Raw genomic sequence first — 26011 nt, 5'->3', positions numbered from 1 at the left:
CTTCAGTTACTTGAGAGCTAAAATATTGACTGCATTCGAGTTTGCTGAATTTAATCATCTGGTAGAGGAAATTAGGTCAAATACTAGAAATGAACTACAATGAATTAGGATTATGCGGGTTTAGCTTCAGTTCTGAAGGTTTTAATCAATTTATTCCTTAGCTTTTGCAATCTACTAACAAGTGGTAAAATGTCGATGCATTGGTGCAATAGTTGGAAAATAATGGTCATTTTTAATTTTGATACAATCAATCATTTTACATTCATGCTTAACATGGATAGATAAGAGAAAGTTTCGCTCAGATCTCGCGTGCTTTAAAGGGTAAGTGAATAAAACCTAGAACTGAAATCTAGAATTGTTTGTCGAAATCTAGAATTAGTTTGTTTAAATTGCAATTTCTGGCGCGAAACCTTACAAAGTTATCTGCGTCAAACTAAAGGTTGAAGCGAAGATTTAAAATGTATGTTAAAAAGTTGGGAGCGTGAAGTTTATAATAGAGTTTAGGCTGGAGAGATATGAGAATAAAATCAGATTGCAGTTTACGGTAAAAGTCAATATCTTTTAAAAACTAGAACAATTTATGATGAGGTTTTCCCGTTACGTTTTCCAATCCAGCTTGAAACAATTAAAATGCTTTAAAAGAAAATGTTACGAATTTTGTATTTAGATAAGTCATTTTAGTAGAATTATAATTAAAATTATTGTACTTTTTTGCGTAAAGTAGCGCGAGACAAATTTTTAAGAGAACGCTATGCCGGAAAAGTAAGAATACAGGGGTACGTGCACTTGACACTAAGTAAATGGACATCTCGGCAATTTATATTGAAGCTGGACTACTGTAATTGACCCCTATGTTAACTGTAGCCCTAATTCCACCATCGTATTGTCTTCCAGTAATTTAGAGAAGCAGAAAGTACTAGAGAAATATCTAGTGGTCGCTTTAAAACTATTTCAGGCCGATCAGATAGCATCTTCTCTCACTTGCTTAGTTATTGTTTTTGCGAGTTTAGTTCCACGTGAGCTGAGATATCCGAGTTAGCCTTCTTTTTAGATATGCTTTGCATTGCGTAGTGTTTAACTTTGTAAGTAGTTTGAAGTGCAACTATTGATTATACTGCGCTATACTGTGAACACTTATACGAATATTTCTGGTGGAAAATTCTAGATTTCTGAAGTATTTCTTTTGATAAAAATAAATTTTTATTAATCTATTATCCTAGTTGGGCATTCAATCCATTACGAACCCCTACTTACGCAACAATATTTCACACTATTGGCAATCCAGTAAAATATGACGAGCTTCCAGAATTGCATCACACTTTACGCCAAGTGGATTCTTCTCGCCTTTCAGCAGATGATCTTGACTCAGGCCACAGTCAAAGAATATGTATTGTTAAGAAGGAAAACTTCGTAGCAGCAGAAGTGGCTCAATGAAAGGGAAACAGCTACGCATGCGTGAAATATCTGTCGCCAAAAAGCGCCAATGTTAGAAGCTGACGTCGAGGTTCGACGGTTAAGTTTATCAAGAGTTTAAAGCTGTGCGACTTCCTTTTTTCCCCTCCATATTGACGGATATAAAATAAGACATCAAACTGCGATATGGATAATGCAAGTTCAACAGCCAGTGAAAGTGAAACTTCATTCAATTTTCTTGTTTATCTTAACTCGTGTTCCTCAATTTCCTGTACACGTCGCGGAGGAGGAGGAAAATCTCGGCCAGGTCCGGTACATCACAAAGGGGAAATTCTCGCCAACAGGTTCCGTCGCCAAATCCCTTGGCGAATTCTCCTTTTTCCATTTTGTCTCTAGAAGAGAAACTGGTTTACATTGCGTCTATGCAGCCTTTCCTTCTTTACATAGACGTTCTTTGCCACAGGGTTGGATTGGATTATTGTAATTTGGCACGAAACCTGTCAAGGTTATCTGCACCAGACAAATGGTAACAATGCAATTAGTTATTTGTAAAAACTTCCAGCTTAGGTAAAAAGACACAGATTACAATCTATGATAAAAGCTGATATCTTTTAAAACAGGTTAAAGTCTATTATAAAAGCCAATATCTTTTAAAAATAGAAACAAATTACGATGATGTGTTTTTCCAATTAAATTTCCTAAGTCCAGTTCTGAACAATTAAAATATTTTTGGCGAAAATAATTAAAACTCTGGCATTCCACCAAGATGTGATGGACTGTCAGATCTGCATTGCAGTTTGGGCAGCTGGGATTCTCTTCTCCCTTCAGAAGATACTCATGGGTCAGGCGACAATGGCCAATTCTCAGTCGAGTCAAGAGGACATCCTCCCTTCTATTAGCCATACATGGCCAGTATCCAATGGTGGGTTTTACATTTCTCAGCTTGTTATATACTTTGTCATCCCATTGCTTCTGCCATTTGCTGAGACTTTGCCACAGAGACCAGTTCTCAACTTTCCCCCTTTAACTTAAAATAGACGGCCATTAGTCAATAGTGGTTTTAACATTTCTCAGTTCATTATTTGCCTGATTATAAAAATTAATTGGCCATTTATTGAGAATTTTACGTTTGATCAACGCCCTGATATCCGCGAGTAGAATGTGATGAGAATTGAAATGAAAATAGAACTAAAAGCATAATATTCGAGTTAAGGACATACTTCTAAGGGTGTAGTTTTTGGGTAACATGGTATACCTGAATTTTGTCTCAGAAATCTATGTGCGCTAGAAAGAAATGAGTTATCTGTTTTCTTTAGAGAGATTTGGAATAAAATCTATAATTAATAAAAATACTACCCGTGCTTCTGAATTAAATATAAACTATAAATTTACCTATTTCACAGTCAGAAAAAGTGCTTTTTTAAAGAAAATTTTACTTTACTGAGAATTCAGAACAGGATAATCGAATACTCACAAAGTTGTCAATGAAGTGAGATCAGCAGAACAATGAGTTAACCAGCAGCTTGTTACTTAATCAGAAATGGTGCAAGTTAGAATAAACATAATTCGTTTCTATACTAATACGATAACATGCACTCTAATTTATGATCTCAATTCGTGCTAAACTGAAGTCTTAGATACCTTGAGTAACAATCACGGATGGAGCTGGGAAAGGATTAAACTGAAATTCTGTCACATAGGATTTTCTGTTGCTTTTACAATAATTTTACAAATTATATCAAGTGAAGACTTATTTCTGAAATTCCTAAGAAGTATACATCAATTTATGTTTCCTCAAACATATTGAAGATTGTTTCTTAATCTATATATTTTGCCTTTATTTTAAAGAAACATTCAAAAACAAAATAAAACGCAATTCACTTTATTAAAATATAGTAACAGATAACAGATTTAAACAAGATTTAATCTAACAATTGCCAAGTGATAACAAGTTAGTATAACAGAAAAAGAAGCGACAGCTTCATGAATTGTCCTTAAAACAAATGGAAATTTATTTTCGTGAGTTTAAAAATGATGCAGCCGTTGATAATATCAGACACACGTTAGATTACGTGGTGAATATAAGGAACCTGAAATATAAAATAACTTATTTAAGTATAAATTCAGAAATAAATTTATTCACATTATCAAACACAATAATTAATCTGAAATAAGAATATCTGAAGTCTCCAGAGGCAGATTTAAGGGTAGGTATGTCGTCCCCCAAATTATTTTGCAAATTCAAAGAAAAATATTGTAAAAAATCTATATTACACATGCACTGTCTTATGGTTACGGGGCCCACCAGCGGCCGAGTGGTAAAGTCGCTGAACACTGGTTGTTCGGTCCGAGGTTCGAATCCCTCGAACGGGCTGGCTGCACGGGCGTCTTCGTGGTTTTGCCCGTGTGTAACGTGTATACGAGCCAGTTTCCCTTAGAAAGTCCTCCACGAAGGCATTCCTCCTCTTAGCCAGATAGCCCTCGAGGCTTTGCCATAATCTCTCTCTCTCACACACACACTCATGGTTAGGGAACTTCCAAAGTTCAGGAGAGGTGGCGTCTCGCATCACAAATCACCCACTATCAATATTTCAAGACTTTCATCTTAATTTATAATTTTAATGTAAATAGTATTTCTAGTTTTCGGGATTAAATTCTAATTTAATTCCGTGTACTCCAAATTTTCTGTGAAAGCTCTTCAATCAGGACAAAATCCAAGAATCACGTGAATAATGTGTGAATGGTTGGTTATTTGATTCAGGCAAGGCAGGGTACGGTATTTGTCTAAGTGAAAAGTTGATATTGCAGAAGCCGTTTTAAAAGGAAAGTGGCTCGTATTTGCGTTATTATGCGGCTAAAATCACTAGCTAGTCCGCATGCTAGTCTGTTCTCCATGCAGCTAGTCTATTTGCCCGGATTTAAAGCCTAAGTAGGATTGTTTAATGGTTTTATACATTAGTCTTCTGGTGCGCCGCGAATGCTTTGAGAAAAGTAAGTACTAGGTTAAAATTTCAGATTTGACTAGTTAGACAAACTACGAAACTTCGAATTGGTTAAGTTTCTGCTTTGGGACAAAATGCGTTTATGATTTAGTGTAACAGTTTCATTTAATATTAATTTTATCTATTCAATGCATTAAAATACGATTCTTATACGCGAAACGGTCGACCAGCGGCAGTGCGATAAGCGTCACCGAACACTGGCAGTTCGGTCTGGGATTCGAATACCAGCGAACGGGCTGGCTGCATGTGCGTTTTCGTGGTTTTCCTCATGTGCAACGTATATACGGAGCCAGTTTTCCTTAGAAATTCCTCCACGAAAGCATCCCTCACATTAGGCAGATAGCCTTTGAGTGCTTTGCCATAATTAAATATATCGTATCCTGCATATATATATATGCAACTGATGATCTGCATCCCCACTAACTGCAGCAAACTTTGAAATCTTCTTTGAAGTCTATAAAAACACTTTATGACAAATGATACAAGCAATGAATTACTTGAAAATTCCAAGTCATTTTAGGAGCATATCAAGAATGTATATTTTATACAAAAGTTAAGAACATATATATGCTGGTAAATGGAGTATTATGAAAAGCGTAGATCACTAACTGCAAACTTTCATATAGATTTCAGATCCAGCCTCTTGAAATAAGCTGGCTTAAAAGTTAATATGTCTACCAACAAATCACTTATCTAAGTTTCAGTGAAAACGTCTTTCCAGTTCAGCGATGAAAAAATGCGGCAGTGTCTTAGTATAAGGTCTGGATTTTGTAGATCAGACAAATTTTTCAAACTAGTGCTGATAACTTCCGGTGGATCGCTTGAACTATATTTGGCCTTGTGCCGTCTTCAATTCCTTGCGCTATCTAGGACACCATAATTATTTTTTGCTTGAAAACATACAGACTCCCCATGCACACTCACATTTATATTCTTTATATGGTATTCATTGTACGCTCGTTCAAGATTCTTGGCATTACTACAAACTCTTCGCGAGACAAGATTCGATGGTTCGGGTTAAGTGCTTCTGTTCTGATTTGAAGGTCTATCATTTGTCCCGGAATTCAACTAATTATTCGGTCCCTGCCGAAAGAACTCTCTTATTTGGTCATATAACCACCATTTATGAGTGTTTATTGGCAAAATATTCACCTAGGCACAAATTCCTGCACAATTTCTGGGATTGCTGAAGCAATGCATAAAAATCACCTTGACAATCTGTAGAACAATATCTTCTGTGATCGACATTGGTCTCATTACTTGCCTATTAGCATCATTCAAGCAGCAGTGCTCAAATTGTTGAAACTATGGGTTGCTGGAACTATGGACTTGGCTGGATGTGAGAACATTACACAGTCATCTCCATAATTTCATAATAATTCCATCAGTGATCGATTGGTAACATCGGTAACATTGTTAGTTGACTAGGGCTCAAAATCCTGGTGAATGGTCCTACTGCACTGAAATTTATGATTTTTCCCTATGTGAAACAATCATGTGATAGTTTCCCTTAAAACATCCTCCATGAAGGAGTTTTAGAAGGATAGTTCTTGTTTGGGTTTGATTCTTGATTTCTTGAAAGCTTATCCTTTGGTTTGGAAGGATAGCTCTCGTTTGGTTAGATCATTTGGCCAAGAACACAAGAGCTAACTACCTAAGGGGAGTTTTTCTAAGGGAAACTGGCTCGTATTTAAGTTACGCATGGGAAAAACCAACCATTTGACAAAGCTCTCATCTCGGTTCAAGCTCAAGGTGAGCTACCACCGTTCAGTAGTTTTAACCTTTCGGCCACTGTTGGGACCAGTTAGCCCTTCAGTACTTCGCTGTAATCCAAATAATTCATTGTAATGAATTTCGGCACAGTTAAGATGCTTATACCTTCAAAAAAATTTAGAAAGTAGAAAGCAAGTAGTACCCCTAAAACTTATGTTTTATTTAAAACATATCAATCATTACAAAAGATACATGAAAGTAAAGCATATTTTCATGATAATGTAAAATGTTAACATAAACGCGAAAATAGTACTTCAAAACGGTTTCTGATACGCTAGTGGATTATAGGCGATGTCCTCACCAAGGGAATATTCGAAAAAAAGCTTCACTAACAATTACAATTAATTCTAAAATTTTAAATTCTCTAAAATGTTAGACACACAAAAATCTTGATTCTCCGAACTCCGGTGGTCTTCGAGATCTAAGTTTGATCCAAAATAAACTCACCACTGAGAACTCATGTCCGACGTATTGGTAGTCATTAGGAAGTTATATACAATTTGAAGAAATTTCAAAATCTTTCGCTTGCTGACAATGTCAATTTTTTATGGCTTAATTTAAAAATTTATTTTGAATACTTAGTTTTTCAAGGAAGACTTCGATTTTAGTGTTTATAAACACTATTCACCGAATTCCGAAGAAATTGGACTAAGATTGTTTAAGAATCAAAAGCATGAATTTCTAGAAATTCAGCAACATCTGTTTTATTCTTATGCATTCAAGTTCCATGATCCTCACTGTAAATGTAATTTAAGGTTTTATTTTTTAAATTTAATATTCTTTCCAGATCAGAGTCCAAATATAATGTTTCTACGCATTATCAAAACAATAATTGCGGAATATTATGAATAAATAGCATGCATGGTGAAAGCAATTTTTAAACTCAGTTCTGCAATTTTTGATTTGCTGGATCGTTCTACAAACTTTGGTAATGGTGCAGTAACGACATAAATGAATATTTTCACAACAATTTCATTAGCAAGTTTTATTGCTTGTAATGCCAATTTTATATTGAATAATAATAATATACTTTAATGACACATTAACACAATTTTTAATACTAAAATATTATAAAATAGCCAGCAAAATAATCCCTGCTAGCTTCAGAATCCCAAACCAACAAAAATTCTGTACATATTTTTTCTTCTACACCTTTTTGTAGTATGTATTAGTTTCATTTATAAATCTCGGAATAATTTTGACAACTTTTCATAGTTTTAGGATAAGAGAACTCCACTTATAAAGTACTTATCTTCACGAAATAAAAAAACCGCGTTTTACAAATGGATTTTCCTCGCATGATTAGAAATATACAAAAATGCGTTCGATCAGTGTATGGAAAGTAAAAGAAATATTAGACTAGCTATAAAATTAAAACTGAAGTGCTTTAAAATAAACAACCATTTTCTATTTGTTGAAGAATAAATATATAGAGAGCTAAAAATAATAAGTTTGAAATTTCCCAGCAAATGAAAGGAGTTTCAAATTTCTCTTACAAGGAAACTTGAACTTGTTTATATTGCTTTTCGGTACTTCCCTTTTATAGGGGCCCTTGACCTCACCCAGCTACGATGTCTCCAAATTCGTGAAGCACGATTGTGAAAACAAAACGACATTATATATATTAAAAACAATCATAGTCTTAAGCTGTTTGCTAAGAATATTTTTAATAATCTTTAAAAAATTAGCTTGTTAAAGCTGCTCCGTTTTCATATCCACTCGAGTAACTTGAACAGATCGTTGTTCCATCTTGCACATATTGAGTAATTTTCTACTTTAGCGTACTGGCATCTGTATTCGGACTTGAACGACAAAACATTTCTTCTTCCCGTCATATTCCTCCAAAAATGGAATATTCTGTCACTGATGTTCTTAGGCCTGATGTAAAAATTGTCATAGATTTCAAATATTTTATTGCGACTGCCTATTTTCCCACTGAATCTTGCATTAGCTGTAGGGAACACACTTCCAGAATGTAATTGTTCCAATCAGTTGCAGAATTTTAACATGTATTTAAATGACTGTCACACCATTTGATGGATGTCAGCTCTTCTGCCCAAGCATACATAATCTAATGGCAGTAACCAACGATATTCTGAAATCACTGATTTCCAGCACCGAAGTCCTTTTCATGATTTTTCACACTGCAACTCCAAATGGCTTGGTCGTTGTCATAGTTTACTGTTAGGGCTATTTTCGCATACTCGTTTGCGAAGTAAAAGAGTTCCATCTTGGGAAAAAAGATCTAGCATCTACCTCTTTATCTGGTAATTTAAAAAATGTTAACATAGATTCACAGAAAAGCAAGGAATATTTCCAGAAAACCAATGCAAATTCGAAAATCTTAACGAATATGAAGCACGATGCTAATATAAGCACACGTGAAGACATATCTAGGTTTATTACAGATTTGATTTCATGGGCCGCTATAATAACGGGTAGGCTGCTTTTCTTATAGGCATAAATAGGCAAAAAGGCGCCTTAGTGGTAAAAATATCGTTATCTTCTGTGTATCCATTACTCTCCGAATATTGTGGAGTTTTCAATATATCCGGCAATTTAAACTTTTCCCTAAAGGCACTTCACATAACAATACATCAAATGGAATTTCCAGAAGGAAAAATTAGTAATGGAAAAGGGAGAACATCATTTTCTCCTAAGTTTGGAAAATGAAACTGAAGTCCTAATGGAATATGTAATGAATGTCATAATACAAAAACAGAATAATACGCTAAATACAAATATGAAATTCAAATAGGGACGGAAAATAATTGTATAGAATATGTGCAATTACATACGAGATAACGTTGGAAAATTTACATCTCTTAAGATGTGAGTGATATTAACACGCAATTCTTTGCTTTCATGTAGAGTAATCATAAGCTAACAAGTTGGAATTAATGAAATGTTTGTAAATCGTAGTTTTCTTGTAAAATTTTCTATTAATTTATGAAACTTTTCAATTCAATATTGCGGTTCTAATACAATTTTTCATTGCGCACATAGAAGTGTGCATTGGTAAGAATATTCAGATTTGCAATTTTCTAATTTTTTATTCCTACTTCTTGAAATTTGGAAGCAGGCAATTTTTGGTAAGAGTATAGTCCAAACCGATGATGCATAATATTTCTTAAATCTAATTTAGAACATTTTCCAATAATTAGAAAAATAAAAAGACTTAAGAATATATATTGATATGTTATTTATAGAATTAGGGGTGGAAAATAACGAATAGCTGATGAAAATCTTGACTATTTTTAAAGATTTACCGGTCAGTCTATATACTGACGATTCCTTTTGTTCACCCGTCATTCTTCTTATTCGCGTTGTACAGTCATTAGGTTATGTCGATGAAGGAAAGTGAAAAATGTACAGTGCCTCGCCGGAATTCGAACTCGCGACCTCCCGAGCACGCGTTTAACATGCTTCCGGTTACACTATGAAGGCATGCAAAAAAGGAGAAAATACTTTACGTACTCCTCCTTTTAAAAGGTGACCGAGGATTAGGGGATCCAATCGCCAAATTCTGGTGGTGAAGAATTATCGTTCACCATCTTTAGTTCGGGCAATACATGTAGAATATTTCAGAATTCTTTTATGTGAGAAAGTTCGCAATGCAATCATTCGAGCTGGCGGCCTCCCGAATGCGTATCGATCATGCTCGGTTTCGAATCCCGGAGAAGGCGTGGTTGTAATTTGGCCCTTCACAGGAGGCGACGGTGGTCCACCTATTAGATGGCTCTATAATAAAGAGACCACCGCAACCGGCCTTAATAGTGGACAAAGCCTACACAGAGCTGTGTGGCCTTAATACTGGACAAAGCCTACACGGATAGAGCCGTGTGGCCTTAATAGTGGACAAAGCCTACACGGTTAGAGCCGTGTAGCAAACACGGCTCTAACCGTGTAGCCACAAAGCCTATACGGTTACAAGGGGGGAAAAAGGTTTCTTTTACCTTGTGTTAATCCTCTGTAAAGCACTGCATGAACCTGATTATTAGCCTGCAGATTCTGCTGTCCAGCAACCAAGTAAACATTTTGGTCAATCAGCAATGACTTGACATCCTTTATGCAATTACCATGCAAAGTAACGCTAGCTTTAAATCCAGATTCTCCTCTTAGGTTAAATATCTGAATTATAGTCTCATTCCAGGTGGCCAAGAAAAGATCCGATAAACTTCCAAATTCGAAGATTTCCAGACCTTGTGCATCGTCGAAAGGAATTTTCTCAAACAAACTGAAAAGCATTTCATTGGTTCCCGAATTACGATAAACCTGTTAAAGAGAGTAAATTACAAAATACTCATGAAAGACCTGTAACACAAATTACAATCACTGAATCTGCTATATATTTGCAATCACTGGAAAATATTTACACAGAATTACCACAGAATTTATTGTCGTGGTATTTTATTAGCATGTTAATCTAAACAGAAATTCTGCGATTTATTGGTGTAGATGCTTATATTTCACAATCTGCACTCAGAACATAATGTAGATCCATAAATTAGGTATGGCTTTCTAATTAGAAAATTGCGGCAGATTATAAATTATGAGTTTTAACTTCATGTTCACCCCAGTGCCTCAGCTATTGTTTAAAAAAGTAGTTAAAACTTGACTGCATTGTATAAACCAATAAGAGCAGAATACCACCAGTATAATAGCCTAAATCTAGTTAAATTGTTACTGTTCCATTTACCAATATATATATTTCGAAATTGTACAATTGCAGTTTTGTTAATTTTAAATGTACACCGTATCCAGAGCAGAATTTTCTTTTTGAAACCGTTGGTCGTAGACAAACTTCATTATAAAAATGTTTAAATTCATGTAACCATTCATGTTTCGGAATTTTTAAATTTAAAGAAATCAGTTCCGTAAATTTGCCAAATCTAGCTTTATATACATTTCTTCAGAGTCCATACACAAACTAAAAAATGAAGTGTTTACACTTGCATGTAATTAAAAATAAAATTCAGTTTGAGAAAAGGGTTTCTGTTGTTAAAGAGATTACAAGACGACCATTTCTATTCATATTATTGTGAAAATGTGGATCAACAAACTTTTTCCTACTGGAGATCTTATTCACAGAAGTTTATAGAATTCGTGTTTCAGAAGACAGTGGCAGTCAACTCGTAATTAAAAATGCATTAAAATTAATTCGCATTAATTAAAAATGAAATCTATATTTTGGAAAATTTCATGAGGATGTCAAGGCATTTTCAGACTTTAAAAAATTTAAAAATTATTTGCATGAACAATCTTTCAGTATACCCCAAATATAAGAAAATTACAAATTAAAGACACTAGTGAATCAGAAAAGAATATAATCCAATAGCATTTAAGGGGGAGAAAAATATTTTTAAAAATATTCCAATTTGTTCATTAAGGGACCCAATGCAAACTGAATATTCAAAATTGTAAATTTTGAAATTAGATGTATCTGTCAATTTTTGTCGAAGAGTCAAATCTTTTACGTTCTGCTTTTTATAATGAATATAATATTCTCCTAAACAAAATTATAGAGACTAGAAGAATGTATAAATAGATTTCTTTAAATTAAAAAATGCCAAAAATGAATATTCGTGTCATTTAAAACATTTTTTGTGATTGGAAGTATATGTCTACGTCACATGGTTGCTGAAATCACGTGCAGAGTAAGAATATCTGTAGGTATTGTGTATATTTTAAGGTCATGTAACTTTTTTCATAATTTTCAATGAATCCCTCCAACTAAATAAACTTTTAGCAAGATGCTTTAACATGCAACAAAAATTAATTTTTAGCAAGTCTTAGCTTTTAGCAAGCCGGCATTTTACACAGGTGACAACAAGGCCGGACACCCGGACGGCTTTCAAAGACTAATCGAGTATAGTCCGGGACCCGCTCCATCTAGAGCATAACATGTTTACAACATAAAATACCTAGCGTTGCATTACCTACACGACAGGTGGACATTGCATGGCGAAATAACATAGCTCAGCATAGACATTACATAGCATTTCGACGTGAAATAGTATAGGATATAGTCATTGCATAGCGACATAAGACATAACATATTTACAACATTAAATGCACAACGTAATGTAACTTACACGACAGGTGGACATAGTATGGCGACATAACATAGTTAAGGATAGATAAGACATAGCGACATAACATCGGTGTTCACAGTATCAGAGCACAACCAGTAGTTAAACTTACCTAATAAGAACGTTAAACACAACTCAATGCAAAACGCATCTAAAGAGAAAACTAACTCAGAGATATCTTAGTACTCCGAACTCACGCTGAACTAACAACTCTCAACAACAACTGAGGGCAGATGCTTTCTTCGGTCTTTTATAGTTTTCGCCTGGCCGCCGAAACATTTCTAGTACTTTTTGCTTCTCGAAAATAGTGGAAGACATACGAGGGCCGAATTACTGTTACAGCCAAGATAGTGATCAATTACATTTATTCAATTACAATACATATCACAGTGATACAGGAACCGGACCAAAATATCACCAAATGGTAGCCAAACTTGGCGACTTTTGGCGATGTCTCTTCGAATTTGAAAGATAGACAATTTACTCAATGTTAAGTAGGCTTGTCCATGTATTCATACTTTTCTGGCATAGCTTGTCTCTCAAGTTTTTTTATGTTGCATTTCAGAGAAAAATGCAACAATTTTAAATATAATTGCACTAACATAATCTGTGTACAATGTTTGTAACATAGGAATGAAAACCTAATTTATTTCTTATGAAGTGACTTTAAGATTACTGTTAATGTTTCCAAAAGAAATGTGCAATTTTTTCTTGAATGCAGCAAGCAGTATTATTTTATGCTGTACTAGGAAAACGGCATTATTCAGTTAATGCGACTTTAATTATCAACCTAGCAACGTTAATCACTGAAATTAAATCACATTATTCATAATAACTACAGAGATGTAATTTTCTTTACCTGTACAGATTTGGATTCCCTTGTTTCATAAACAGAAGCAATATTTGTGAATGCTAAGTAATGGAAATTTCTGTGCAGAAAGTGCTTCACGTGAGTACTGGCAGCAATAGCTATGTTTTGAATTCGACGCCACTCCCCTTCCTCCTTGCCATAGATTTTCGAAAATCCTTTTGTATACGGAGGTGAAAATAAATTCGAGATTGCCAAGTACAAGGAATTTGCAATCTCAAATATTTCAACTGAAGTTGCCTCTAGAAAAATAAAAGCGATTTAGTTAATCTTACGAAGATATTATGGGGAACTGAATAACCTGAAAGAGATCTTAAATTTGAAAGATATGCATTTGAAAATAAAACTTTTAGAAATATTTAAAATTTATAAAATCGAGGGGAAGTCAAATTCACGGATGGCTAATTTAAGATACAACAGGAGGAAGTGAAAAAGATATCCGTGTAGGAAACATGTATTTCTGAAAGTAATCAAAGTCTGCCCAAAACTACACATGTGCCTCCATTTTAAATAATGAGCTATACCAGCCTTTTAAAATGATTTGTAGAATTAAATCTAAAAGCTGAATTACGTAAAATAATAGTGATGAAAACGCGAAAATACTTATTTAATTTAGGCAGAGCTCATGAGAGCTACCCGTTTTAGTACCATCTCAGAGAATTGTAAGGAAATGAGATATATTCGCCAGATTTACTGTCAGAAGTTAAGGCTGTAATATTAAAAAAGTAACTACATTTAAATACCAAATGAAAAATGGTTAAGGAATAAAACGTAGTCGTGTAACTAAATTTTAAATTCCACTGAAATACATGAAGGTTTCAACACTAAGCTCCAGTTTAAAATTTGCAGAAGCAAAGAAATTAAAGATTCAGTTATTTAAATTTTGGCAACGCATACAAGGGATATTTGCTTAAATGGAGAATCTTTTAAGGGAAACTGGCTCGTATTTACGTCACACAAGGAGAAAAATCACGGAAACCAAACATTCAGCAAGCCTGGATTCGAACCCAGATCTAACTACCAATATTCAATGACTTTATAACCACTCGGGCAAAGGCATTAAAGCGACTAAAATAAGCAGTTGCTAAAGACTGCAATTAAATTATCGTAGTTAAAAGCCATAAACATAAATAAAAGTTAACTCTAAATATTGCTCAAACTATGACCTAAATTTCACACTAGTTGTTAAATCTTATTCAAAGACAGTCCATACACAAGCTAGCTATAGAAATGAATGTTAAATTATGTTATTAAGCTAGTATTTGCTACAAAAAAGCAAATAAAGGCTTTTATTAAATTAGAATAAAGTGAAATGGCGATGAATATCACTAAAAAAGCCAAAAGCATGCCAGAGTTTTAAACTTGAAATCTCAAACTAAATAGTACAATACTGATAATAAATTCCTTGAGAGTTAAATTTTGGAATGTATCGTTAGCACGAGCAGTTAACGAAAGTTAAGAGGCTTTCATAAAAAGTAGGATCATTCAGATTTCTCAAGCAATTTCTTACCTTTTCCAACTGATACTGAACCATAAGGCATTACAACAAATTTTGCTGAAGATGGTAGAACTTTGTAGACTTCACACATAGCTTTCTTGGGAAAAAGAACAGCAATCATTGCTTCAGTGCTTCGCCATTTTGAAACAGATGCATCTTTGAAGCCAGTTGGAAGTTCATTAGAAAGACCATTAATTAGCACTCTGGAATCTGTAACAAAAATTAAGTAGCATATGAAACAATTCTGAATGAATTCTGAATTTTGAATTCATTAACAGATAATCATGCGCAATGAAGAAGTTTAGAAGTGCTTGATTGTGGAGTCGCTAGTCAACCCAATATTAGAAGTAAGTACACTTCAGAAGAAATGCATTTTGTAAGGAATTGTAATACTAAAGGAGCATGTCGGTCTTCGGGGCTCAGGATATAAAAGGTTTAAACAACTCGTTCATAATTGGTTAGGTAAAGGGTCCGGGCTTTACCACGCCTTCAGACTCACCTAATTTGTCACTGTGACGGTACAATTTTGAAATAGACATTCCCTTTAATTAATAAAAGGCTTTGATCTCATTTGCTTAATTTTCATATTATTGATTTGTTCATAAACCGAGATTAATTTCTGCAATAGTCTATCTACATCTCGTAAACCATCTACAAACTAATCTTTTCTTTTATAAGTCGGGTAGTTCTGAGTAATTCCGGGATCCTTTTTTTCTTTAATAATTAGTTTATAATCATCATTGTTTACAATTAGTAATTACCGTTCTAAAATGCTTATTAAAAATGGCAAGTCCAATTTATTAACAAATCAGCTGTTTTGGTTTGTTTAATCCATTACAGTACAGCACTCGGTGCACAATCTGCCAAAACGGACGGATGATTTGGTGAATGTAATACCTGGATTTGTAATACCTGGCGAATGATTAGCCGAGATTTGACTTCGAATTATAATGAAGGTTAAGTTTACGAAATCGGGAGACTTACGAAGGTTAACTACCAAATTGTAGAACCCAAAATAATTTCATTAGGCAAGCTATATATATCACTCAAAACGCGCTATAACTTTATAGATTGATTAGAATTCGGTTATGCGTTTTATTTCCTATAACTACGAAAACGGATATAACAAATGGGAAATAAAAATATATTGAACTACTGTGAGATAATACTCATTGAGAAACCAAAGAAATTTAGTTTAAAGCAAGTGTAAATAATCTTGCGTGCACTTCAAGAACTATCGACACAAGTGATGGTAGTAATAGTATCGAAACTGCAAATATATTAAATTTAAAAGATGTTACCAAGTTAAATATTAGTAAGAAAAAATTATTCTTGATGCAGTTTTAAATTTACCAAATGAAACTGAATTCATAATACTATTTTGCAAATACTTAGAATAAGAAAAGAGTATAGTGAGCAATAAAAATATTTTAGACAGCGTTCTTAAGTAGCGAACTAAACAGGGAATGGTTTTCTAAGAGCAAAAGGAATTATGAAATATTTCAATTGAAACAATTTTTCATTTTTTAACTGATACAGTGGCTGTAAAAATAAAAATATTCAAATTGCAAGTTTTCGGTAAATATTTAAGTTTAATATTGATATAAAAATATAAAGCAAAGAATTAGAAAAGCTGTGAAATGGTAAATTTCACACAGTACCGATCCTAGACTGCCAGCAGTCACGTGCAAATCAAAATTGGCCGCCTTTTTTTTTACAGAAATATAATTTATGGTACAAAGATAAAAGTTTAAATGAAGAAATTTACATTTTTAAAATACTCGAAGACTCGTTTTGAGCGAAAATGACATTTATGACTAGGATAATAATGAACCAATACATAGTGAAATATAGTTACAATGATTAAAGAAAACTTACTGTTTATTAGCCTGTAAAAACTGAAGAATACTCGTAATTGGTAAATTAAAGTAATTAATTAAAATTGGTAAATTAAAGATAATTTAAATTTCCTTTACTTAATATGAATACTGTGTGCATAAAAATTTAACATTATGTGCAGAAAGACTAAATTCACTAATTATATTAAGTACTCGGATAAATTACATTGCTATGTATCAAACTGCACCTCTATCAGATGCGATGGCCTGAATCCAATTTTTGTATCAAGTTGTATTCAAAATTTCAGAAGTAAACATGGGAATTCATTTTGACTTAGCAGCGTTACATTTCATTTATTTTTTAACTCAGAATGCACAAAATTTATATCATCTTAAGAATTATCTAATCGTTGCCACATGTTATATTTAAATACTATAATAAATCTAAAACGATGTATAAAAGAAATTAAGCAAAGAACAATAACAACGAAACAGTTTTTTTACAGACGATTCATTATTTCTCATTCAATTAATTCAGATCTCACTTTGCGACAAGGCAAAAATACATAAAAACTCAAAATTTCTATATTGAAAATTATGAAGTAAATCTTAAATTATTTCCTCGAAAAAATTCCAGAAAGGATTAAGCATGATTTAATTCACAATAATAAAAGAAGGCGTTATCTTTGCTATTGAGAAGCTTACTCTCTCTAGATTGGCATCAAATCTACTATTCTGCTGTTTCAAATGTAAACAAGCAATGGCCGCCATGGCAAAATTATTAGGCTTAGCCGCACTTAAACAACTTTTAAATTGTTGATAATTCTAAAAATATTACATATAGATTTACTGAGGGCATGAAAACCTTAAGTGGAAGATAAAAACAACACAATTCAATCATTTTAAAGCAAAAAAATGAACAATTTACAAACATAAAAGAATAAAACTGAGATTACTGAGAAAAGTTACAGAGTGGATATATATATATATACATTTTGGTGCGGCTGACTGCAACCAAAATACCAGGTGCACATCTCTATGTTATAGCAGTCCTATATACAAAATTGCAACGTTCTGAGGCTATTCGGTTTTCAATTATGTGAGATACATACGTACGTACGCACAGACGCCACGAAAAATTCTCTTCAGAATTTCTTTTAAATTTGTTTTACAATTTTTTTGGTGGAAACGAGTCCGTTATTTGCGGTGAAAATGGATATTTGAGTTGAAATACCATACCTGAAACTTTTCGCGATTACAATACTTCCTTTTTACTTCGTACAAGGAAGTAAAATTGCAAGGACATAAATTTGATGGAATTAATCAAATTTGATAAGAATCATCAATAAATCAGAGGTTTAAAAAATACTTGCCGTCATCTAAAACTCCAATCTGTATTTCTATTTCCAGATTTCCTATTTTATAGGTAGAACTCTTTGCTATGGAGGTAGAAACTGGAACATCTGTTGTGACGAAACTCTCTAGAGAAGAATCCCAGAAAGCGTGAATCATGGAAGCATTACCTGCTAATTCATTCAGATACACTAAACGGATTTCCTCAGTGTCCTTCACATAGACGTAGGTCGCTGGAACAGTAAACTCTTGATGGATGGAGAAACTATCCAAAGCATAGTAGGATTCTATAAAGTAGACGCTATTAGTTTACAGACGATGTAGTTCTGATAAGTCTTTAAATTATCTCTTACAGAATTTAAAAAGAACCAAGCCAATTGGTTTTGCTAAGTAACTAAGTTAACAACTTTTAAGTAATATCTTTGGTATGAATAACTGACAGATTAACCATGAAGAGATCCCTTTTCAGAAGTAATGAAGTATTAATTGCATTTAATATTTTTAAATAGAAATTTGATTTACTATTTTAATGGACACGATGATTTTTACATCAAAGAAATGTAGCAAAGATATCTGCTAACAGCAAGTGAAACACTTCCTTTCTCCCACATCTAAAGTTCCTTAAAACACTTCTGCTAAATTTAAACTCTTTGAACTCGGATCATTTTTTTTATTAAATAAACGAAAAGAGTTTAAAACTAAGAAAAATCAGCAATTCTAAAAGAAATATGCACCATTTATAATGGCGACAATGTAATCATGAATTTTTTCAATTTCTTTGAATGACCGTAAAATAAATTCCTATCATGTCTAATATAGGATCAATACTTTAAAAACTCATTTGAGCTAGTAAAAAAAGCAGCATTAGACATTTCTTTATTAACTGCGTATTTTTACAGAATACACCGTTCTCTAATATCAGTATGACGATAATTTCGAAATCACCTTCATAAGAAGAGAACATGTTGCAAAGTCAATTATGCATTAAGCATCACATGAGATAATATATATCTTATGTTAAAATTACACCAATTAGATATCAATTAAATGTTTGCGTATTGCTCAACTTATTAAGAAAAATACTGTTTTAATTTGAAAAGCAAATAACACTGATTAACTAAAAGAATTTACTCTGAAAAGCATAGCAACATGTTTAAGAATTATCATGCATTGATTTGGCAAATTATCAAAGTCTCTAGGCCAGTATGGAATGACAGTATTAGTCAGGAATATTGCAGTGAAAGTGTTATCGATGTGATAGAAAAAGTAATGACACAAGAAAAATGGAAAGACATTGACTTTCCTAATGTCAAAATGATGGAGAACTACTAAATGATTATACACTGACTATCAATAAGTATTTGGACACCTGTGATAGAAAAGAAAAACTAACTTTATTCAAAATCAATAGTTGGTAGAGCCTCCACGAGAGGTAATTACAGCGTGGAACCTCCGGGGCATACTTTCCACAAGTCTTTGTATAACAGCTAGTGGTATTTTTTTCCACTCGGCTTGGAGAAGACATAGAAGTTCGTTCACCGATTTTGCACGAGTAGTGCACCCCTGAATTCGGCGATGCAACTTGTCCCAGAGGTTCTCGATAAGGTTCAGGTCTGGGCCCTAGGCAGGCCAGTCCATTCGATGAACTCCACTGACACCATACCGAGACTTGGTTAACGTCGAAACATGACAACTGGCATTGTCATCCTGAAAGTAACAGGGGTGCAACTCGTAAAACTGCCACAACGTAGGAAGCACATTGTCATCCAAAATAGTGCAGTAGGCATCGGAGTTGAGCTTACCATGAATGGGTACCAAGGGTTCCAGCCCATACCAGGAGAAACACCCCCAGACCATAATTCCACCTCCGCCGAACTTGACCGTTGGCACAATGCATTCTGGCAGGAGACATTCTCCAGGTAGACGCCAGACCCTGCCATCCGATCAGTAGAGGGTTAAGCTTGATTCGTCACTCCAAAGAACCAGTTTCCACTAATATACGGTCCAATTTCGATGTGCTTTGCACCACATTAACCGAGCAGCGCGGTTGGACTTTGTGATCAAAGGCTTATGGGCAGCAGAACGACCATGAAAACCAAACAGATGTGCTTCCTGACGGATGGTATTCATTGAAACAATACTTCCGGATGCCTGATTTACAATTCCGCTGAACTGTAGGCAATTATGAACAGCGATAAATTCACAGTTTCACTTTAGGTTTTCCTTTTATATTCATTAATGAATAACACATTTTCACTGCTTTGAAAAATATTTCTAGTTTGAAAGAGGAGAAAGCTGGAGTTATCTTGCCTGATTTATTTCCAAGACAGACTTCACTACAGTGCTCTCTCCGAGTGTTTACTGAATGGAAAGATAACAAGAGTGCCCTTTAACAGAATAACTATGGTGGAAGTGATAAAAATAGTACCAGAAAGTTATTTAAAAGTATATTTAAATGGTGAAGTTTTTATAGAAGGGGAACTCGGTAACATATTATCTGAACTTACCTAGACAGAAGCCGTCAGCTAATTCAAATAAATTACATAACTCGGTAAGATGAAATTTTAACATTATGAATAAAAGACTATAAAAATTCAGAATTTTAACGAGGATCTAATATCTTTATATTCATAAATGTAGACCTTGGTTTTGAATATTTCATAAAATTGCAGAAGATAAAAAAAAAAGCAGAGCAAATACAAAATCTGACTGCTTACATCAACTAGACATGGAAAAGAAATTTTTTATGCTTTCAAATACCTAAAATTTACTTTCTTTGATAATTTATCTCGTTTGGTTTATTTGATTATGGCACAACACTCAAGATATATCTGTCTCAGGAGAGGGATGCCATCGTGGAGGACTTTCTAAGAGAAACTGATTAGTATACACGTTAGACATGGAAAAAACCACGAATGTGCCCATGCTGCCGGTTACAGCCGAAAACATCGCGGCAAAAACATCGCGGACGAAAACGTCGCAGAGAAAACAACGCAAGGCGAAAACTCGTGCTACAAAACATCGTGGGAGAAAACATCGCAGTTTCTAAAACATCGTGGTACAAAACATCGTCGTCGAAAATATCGTGGTAAAAAATAAAGTATCTACAAATCATCGCATGACGATAACATCGCAGACATGCTTTTTTTTTCAGGCTTTAATAACCGTAAATAGATATTCCCATAATAATTTGTGAGCTTAAGATGTAAAGAAGGATAATTTTTACTTTCACATTTTTTTATTAACTAATAAATTTTTGCTGAAAAAGTAAGAAGGAACTTAAGCATAGAAAATTAAATGCAACTTACAGATTATACTTTTTACGAAAGACTACCAGTAAAAACTTTATAAAAATGATTTGTTAATGGCCTTTGTTAGTTAACTATGTCGGTTTAAAATTCTATTAAGTGCTATAAGATGCATTAATTTTCTATGCTTAAGTTTCCTTCTTATTTTCTCAACAAAAATTTATTAGTTAATATAAAATATGAAAAACAAATTATCCTTCTTTCCATCTTGCGCCCACAAATTATTATGGGAATATCTATTTACAGTTATTAAAGTCTAAAAAAAGCATGTCTGCGATGTTATAGTCACGGGATGATTTGTAAATACTTTATTTTTTACCACGATATTTTCGTCGACGATGTTTCTAAACTGCGAAGTTTTTGAACCGCTTTATTTTCGACGAGGATGTTTTGCACCACGATGTTTTAGAACTGCGATGTTTTCTCCCACGAGGTTTTCTCTGCGACGTTTTCGCCTTGCGTTGTTTTCTCTGCGACGTTTTCGCCTTGCGTTGTTTTCTCTGCGACGTTTTCGCCTTGCGTTGTTTTCTCTGCGACGTTTTCGCCTTGCGTTGTTTTCTCTGCGACGTTTTCGACCGCGATGTTATCGGCGGACACCCATGCTGCCAGCCCGTTCGCCGGGATTCGAACTCCAGTCTGAACTACCAGTATTCAGCGACTTACCGCTCGGCCGCTAACGAATCCTGATAATTTCTTTGAAATGGTGCATCATTAAAAAATTTAATTTGAAACACACCCTGGAATCTTTAGTCTCAGTACCTTGGAGATTTCTTAAAAGAAATTAACTGGCATTTAAGGTTGAACATTGATTAATAAGTTGGATATAATACAGATGGAAAACATTTATATTTAGGATTCTTTTACAAAAATTTTAGTTTTCCAAAAAGTTGGAACTGAAACTTTCCTAACTCATTTTATAATATAGGCACTTTATAACATTGTTAAATGGTGCATAGTTTAAGTTTAATGGCATTTAATGCAGTTTAAAGTTCACATTTAATTTAGATGTACAAAACGTCTTTTCTGCATTGTGATGTTTCTCTGTATATTATAAAATTCAAAATTTAATTCTTACCACCAGTCTCCTACACTGCAATATAGAGAAACTGTTATGTTACCCCAAATGCAATGGTTCAGAATAAGTTTTACCCACTTTCACAGGAAAATCAAGAAAGCATGTAAATTCGTAAATTTCAATAATCCTAATATCAATGGACAAAAGCAATATTTAAACGTTTCGGTCGAAAGGATTGAGTATTGATAAATATTGGCTAAAGCTGATAAGATTTTTTTCCCTGCTATGTTTGCTAAACTTACGTCAACTGATGTAAACTGTAAATAATTTTCATTCGTTGCATTATATTTATTGCTTCAAGTACGCAGAGACTGGATTTTATAATTACAAAACACAGTGAAACATTTTACTAACTAAATTTATTCCTGGAGATAGCTCATCCCCCCTCCCAAATATTCAACAGTTTTTTCCATAATGTAAAATGAATTAAATTGTTTCCAAATTCCTAATACATGCTCAAAAAAGAATACTTTCAATGCAAGTTGGTAATGCAAGCCTGGGGGAGTTCATTTAATATAAAGCCTATGCAATATTAACATGCACACAATAGTTAAGACAATATGAATATAAGAAATAGGAAGACGTGAATTAAATTTTACAATATCTCTGCGAAGGAAAGTTGATGACGTCAGTGGAAAATGGTGCAGAAGTGAAAGATGCAAAATGTTATTGTTTGGAAAGGTAATCATATTACTTAAAAATATCGTATTATGTTCTATGAAAGTTTACTCTGATTATGTTCTTTGAAAGTTTGCACCTCACTACTTTTCGCGATTAAATAACTGAGCACATCATGATCTTTTTATGATTTTTTTCTCCACAGCATTAATTATTTTTTGCCAACTTGTTCGTATCCAGAGACATCATTAGTCATCGAAGAAATTTTTCGTTTAGAAAATTTGCCTTTAACCAATTTGATTATCGTACAACTCTACAGCTTCAAATAATGTATTTTTGTTTGGCGCGATTGTGCCTGTATTTTGTAATTACTGATGAGTTGGTGAACCTTATTCCGTTTTGTTCGAACATAACCCGAACTAACTCGCAAAATGCATTCCTTTAATTTCAGTGCCTGCCCTGGTATGACATGGAAAAGAGGTTGGAAACATGGCAGATTTTTATTCGTGTCACATTTTTACAAAAATGACACAAAAGAGTATACATCAGGAATTTTGTTTAAGGAAGCCATCAGCTTCTTTTATCTAGGGTTTAATCTTCAAAATATTAATTTTCCACAGCTGGTTATTAAAATTTAGCTGCCGAGTTTTAAAGGAAACCTCCTCAAGCACTTAACCATGCCTACTTTTCTCACCAGTGAGCTATTTACTGAAAATATTTATTCTACCAACGTAAATAAGTTCCGAACTTATTTACGTGACCAATGTAAATAAGGTCGGAACTTTGCGACTATGTTTCTCAGTGTGATTAGGTAAGGCTTCTAAGTCTGAAACCGCAGGCATAGATTTGACTTCGACGTAAGGCTTGGTTGGCTTACTGCCTTTTCTTACTCTTATGATGACAGTATCTATGCAATATTAATCATGTTATGGGCAAGATGCTCTGTGATTAGACGACTCAATGGCTGACGAGTTCAGTTGCAACTCCCAACAGACGCCTTATGGGCAAGCTATTGATTAAAACTACACTTTCAGATACCCTCCAAGTTAATTCGCGTATCAGTTTTCGAGAAAGATATTCAAGCAGTATTTAAGAATTATATTAAAAATCAGAAGGTTTTTGAATCAAGCGGGTTTCATTAACAAACGAAACTATCATAACAGAAAATTCAAATTTTCATAAAGAACTTACTCGATAGAGCTTCTTGCAGATGATTAGCGAGTTCACAATTGTCCTTAGTATGGCTTTGTATTACTTCTAACGATGTGCTCACTTCCTTCCAGAATTCAGTTACATTTTGATCAAAAGCAATTAAATCTATATCATTAACAGTACCCCTGACATCTACATCGGAATGGACAACAGCTCTTTCAAGATGGTAAGAGCCTTCAATTGTTTGCTCAGTCTCTAGATACACAGCATCAAGCGCTAATTCGGTTAAGTTGACTCCGTTTACTAAACCTAAAAGAAAACATTCAAGAGAGTGTAATGGTAAACCATCAAAATTTGTATTTATAAATCTTCGAAAATAAAACAAATTTTTATTCATTTTGCGAAATAAATCCCTATTGGGCTTTGGACGAATATAACGTTAACTGGTTTGGTATCCTTTCAAGCTCTGCAATTGGTCTGATCACGAAAGCTAATGAAATGCAGTCACTTCGCATATTTTTTTGACAATTTTTCTTTGCCGTAAAAAAATTCTTCCGCTGGGGAAAAAAATTAATGCATCTGTATTTTTGAAAGCGTATATTATCGTCTGCTAATTTGTAGTTTTGTTTTCACGCAAAATGTTGCTTTAAAGATGGAAGGCTATATTTATGTTCTTTCCGAAGAAACGTATTCGTATCTAGTTATTAAATGTTGTGAAAGCTATAATTTTTCAGTATCTAAAGCTACGATAGATAATGTTGTCAACAACAAAGGAAAAACGTCAAAATTTAGTTCCAAGCGAAAAATTAATCCAAATGCGTATCCAAGGAGAAAACTGTGTTTGGAATGTTGCAAAAGTAAGGCATTTAATGTTAAAAGAACATCCTCCAAGTGAAAGGACAGTCGCAGAATCATTAAAATGCTCAGTGGCATTTGTAAATAAAATTATTAATGGTGATTTGAATCTTGGAAAGGGCGAAAGAAAATGTGCATCGCCTTTTTCCCTGACATATCTCGGTATGTAGAACGCGCTGCAGAATTCTTTACGAAAAATATTTTCCGGACAAAAATGGAAAAATGTTTCCACAATAGATTAATCTTTGGTGCTCTTAAATGACTGCAATAAAAAGATGCATTTATTATCCTCAAAGAAGGGAAAAAATCTTAAAACATGGTTCAAGGAATCTAAAGATAGGTTTTCTAAGACACGATTGTTGCTGGGCTTTAATATAACGGCAAATTAAAAATAAAGAGAGTGAAGAAGTGGTGTTAAGATCAACTCCACACAATATCAAAAACATATTTTAAATCCCAATTTCCAATGCGAAGTACTTTCTCTTTATACACACAGTGATTAATGAGTAGAACTTCAAATGACAAAGGAAGCAGCGACACGTCAAAATCTACTGTTAATTTCATGGAAAAAAATGGAACAAGAAACGCGTATCAAGGCCATACCTTTCACTCAGATCCCTAGTATATCTTCTGATTTGTCACCAATGCACTTTCAGACATTTACAAAGCGAGTTGTCCAAACATCGACCTACAACCTTCCAAGACTTTGGAAAGCTGTTCGTGAGTAATGGGTTAAAATACCTCTTTCGATACTACAAAAAGCTTTATTGGCTTTGAAATAACGGCGTAGAATAGCGAAGAATAAGGGTTATAAAAAGGAATATTTAAAACATAAGAATTATAGGTAAAATATTTCTGTAATTTGAATGAAAATAGTCTAAAAAATGTGAGAACAGCCTGTGTAAGAATTTCAAAGAATGGATTCTGCATTTTATGAACACCTTTGTCTTTAAAAAATTTCAAACTCTGCACTTGTTAAATGCCAGGTTCCATAGCTTTATAATAACAGCGAACTTTGTAATAAACTGTAGTTAGAGAAGACTAAGCATTACAGCAAAAATGCTAGAAACTTTTCTACACCAAGTGTTCGCTGGAAAAGCTGAATAACACCTTGCAGTAGGGATAGTAATCCGATAAAAGAATACATGGATTTAACTGTTAACTGA

The 26011-nt window shown here is 33.8% G+C and overlaps 1 protein-coding gene across 1 annotated transcript in view; it reads right to left on the bottom strand.

Annotated features, from left to right (window-relative positions):
• Nucleotides 1-3279: 3279 nt before the first annotated feature.
• Nucleotides 3280-26011, bottom strand: part of LOC118198080 (uncharacterized) — a 122421-nt gene continuing 99689 nt past the window's right edge. The window contains exons 23-28 of the mRNA XM_035369677.2: nucleotides 24030-24299; nucleotides 17858-18124; nucleotides 14659-14856; nucleotides 13140-13390; nucleotides 10145-10463; nucleotides 3280-3503 (exon numbers count right to left, since the gene is read on the bottom strand). Coding sequence (XP_035225568.1) covers nucleotides 3466-3503; nucleotides 10145-10463; nucleotides 13140-13390; nucleotides 14659-14856; nucleotides 17858-18124; nucleotides 24030-24299 — 1343 coding nt within the window. The 3' untranslated portion in view covers nucleotides 3280-3465. The remainder of the gene's footprint in view (nucleotides 3504-10144; nucleotides 10464-13139; nucleotides 13391-14658; nucleotides 14857-17857; nucleotides 18125-24029; nucleotides 24300-26011) is intronic.

The sequence above is a fragment of the Stegodyphus dumicola genome, chromosome 2, assembly GCF_044657685.1.
Source record: "Stegodyphus dumicola isolate Sdum_Otavi_A_Nest chromosome 2, ASM4465768v1".
Taxonomy (NCBI): Eukaryota; Metazoa; Arthropoda; class Arachnida; order Araneae; family Eresidae; genus Stegodyphus; species Stegodyphus dumicola.
This window is presented reverse-complemented; position numbering and strand designations above follow the sequence as displayed.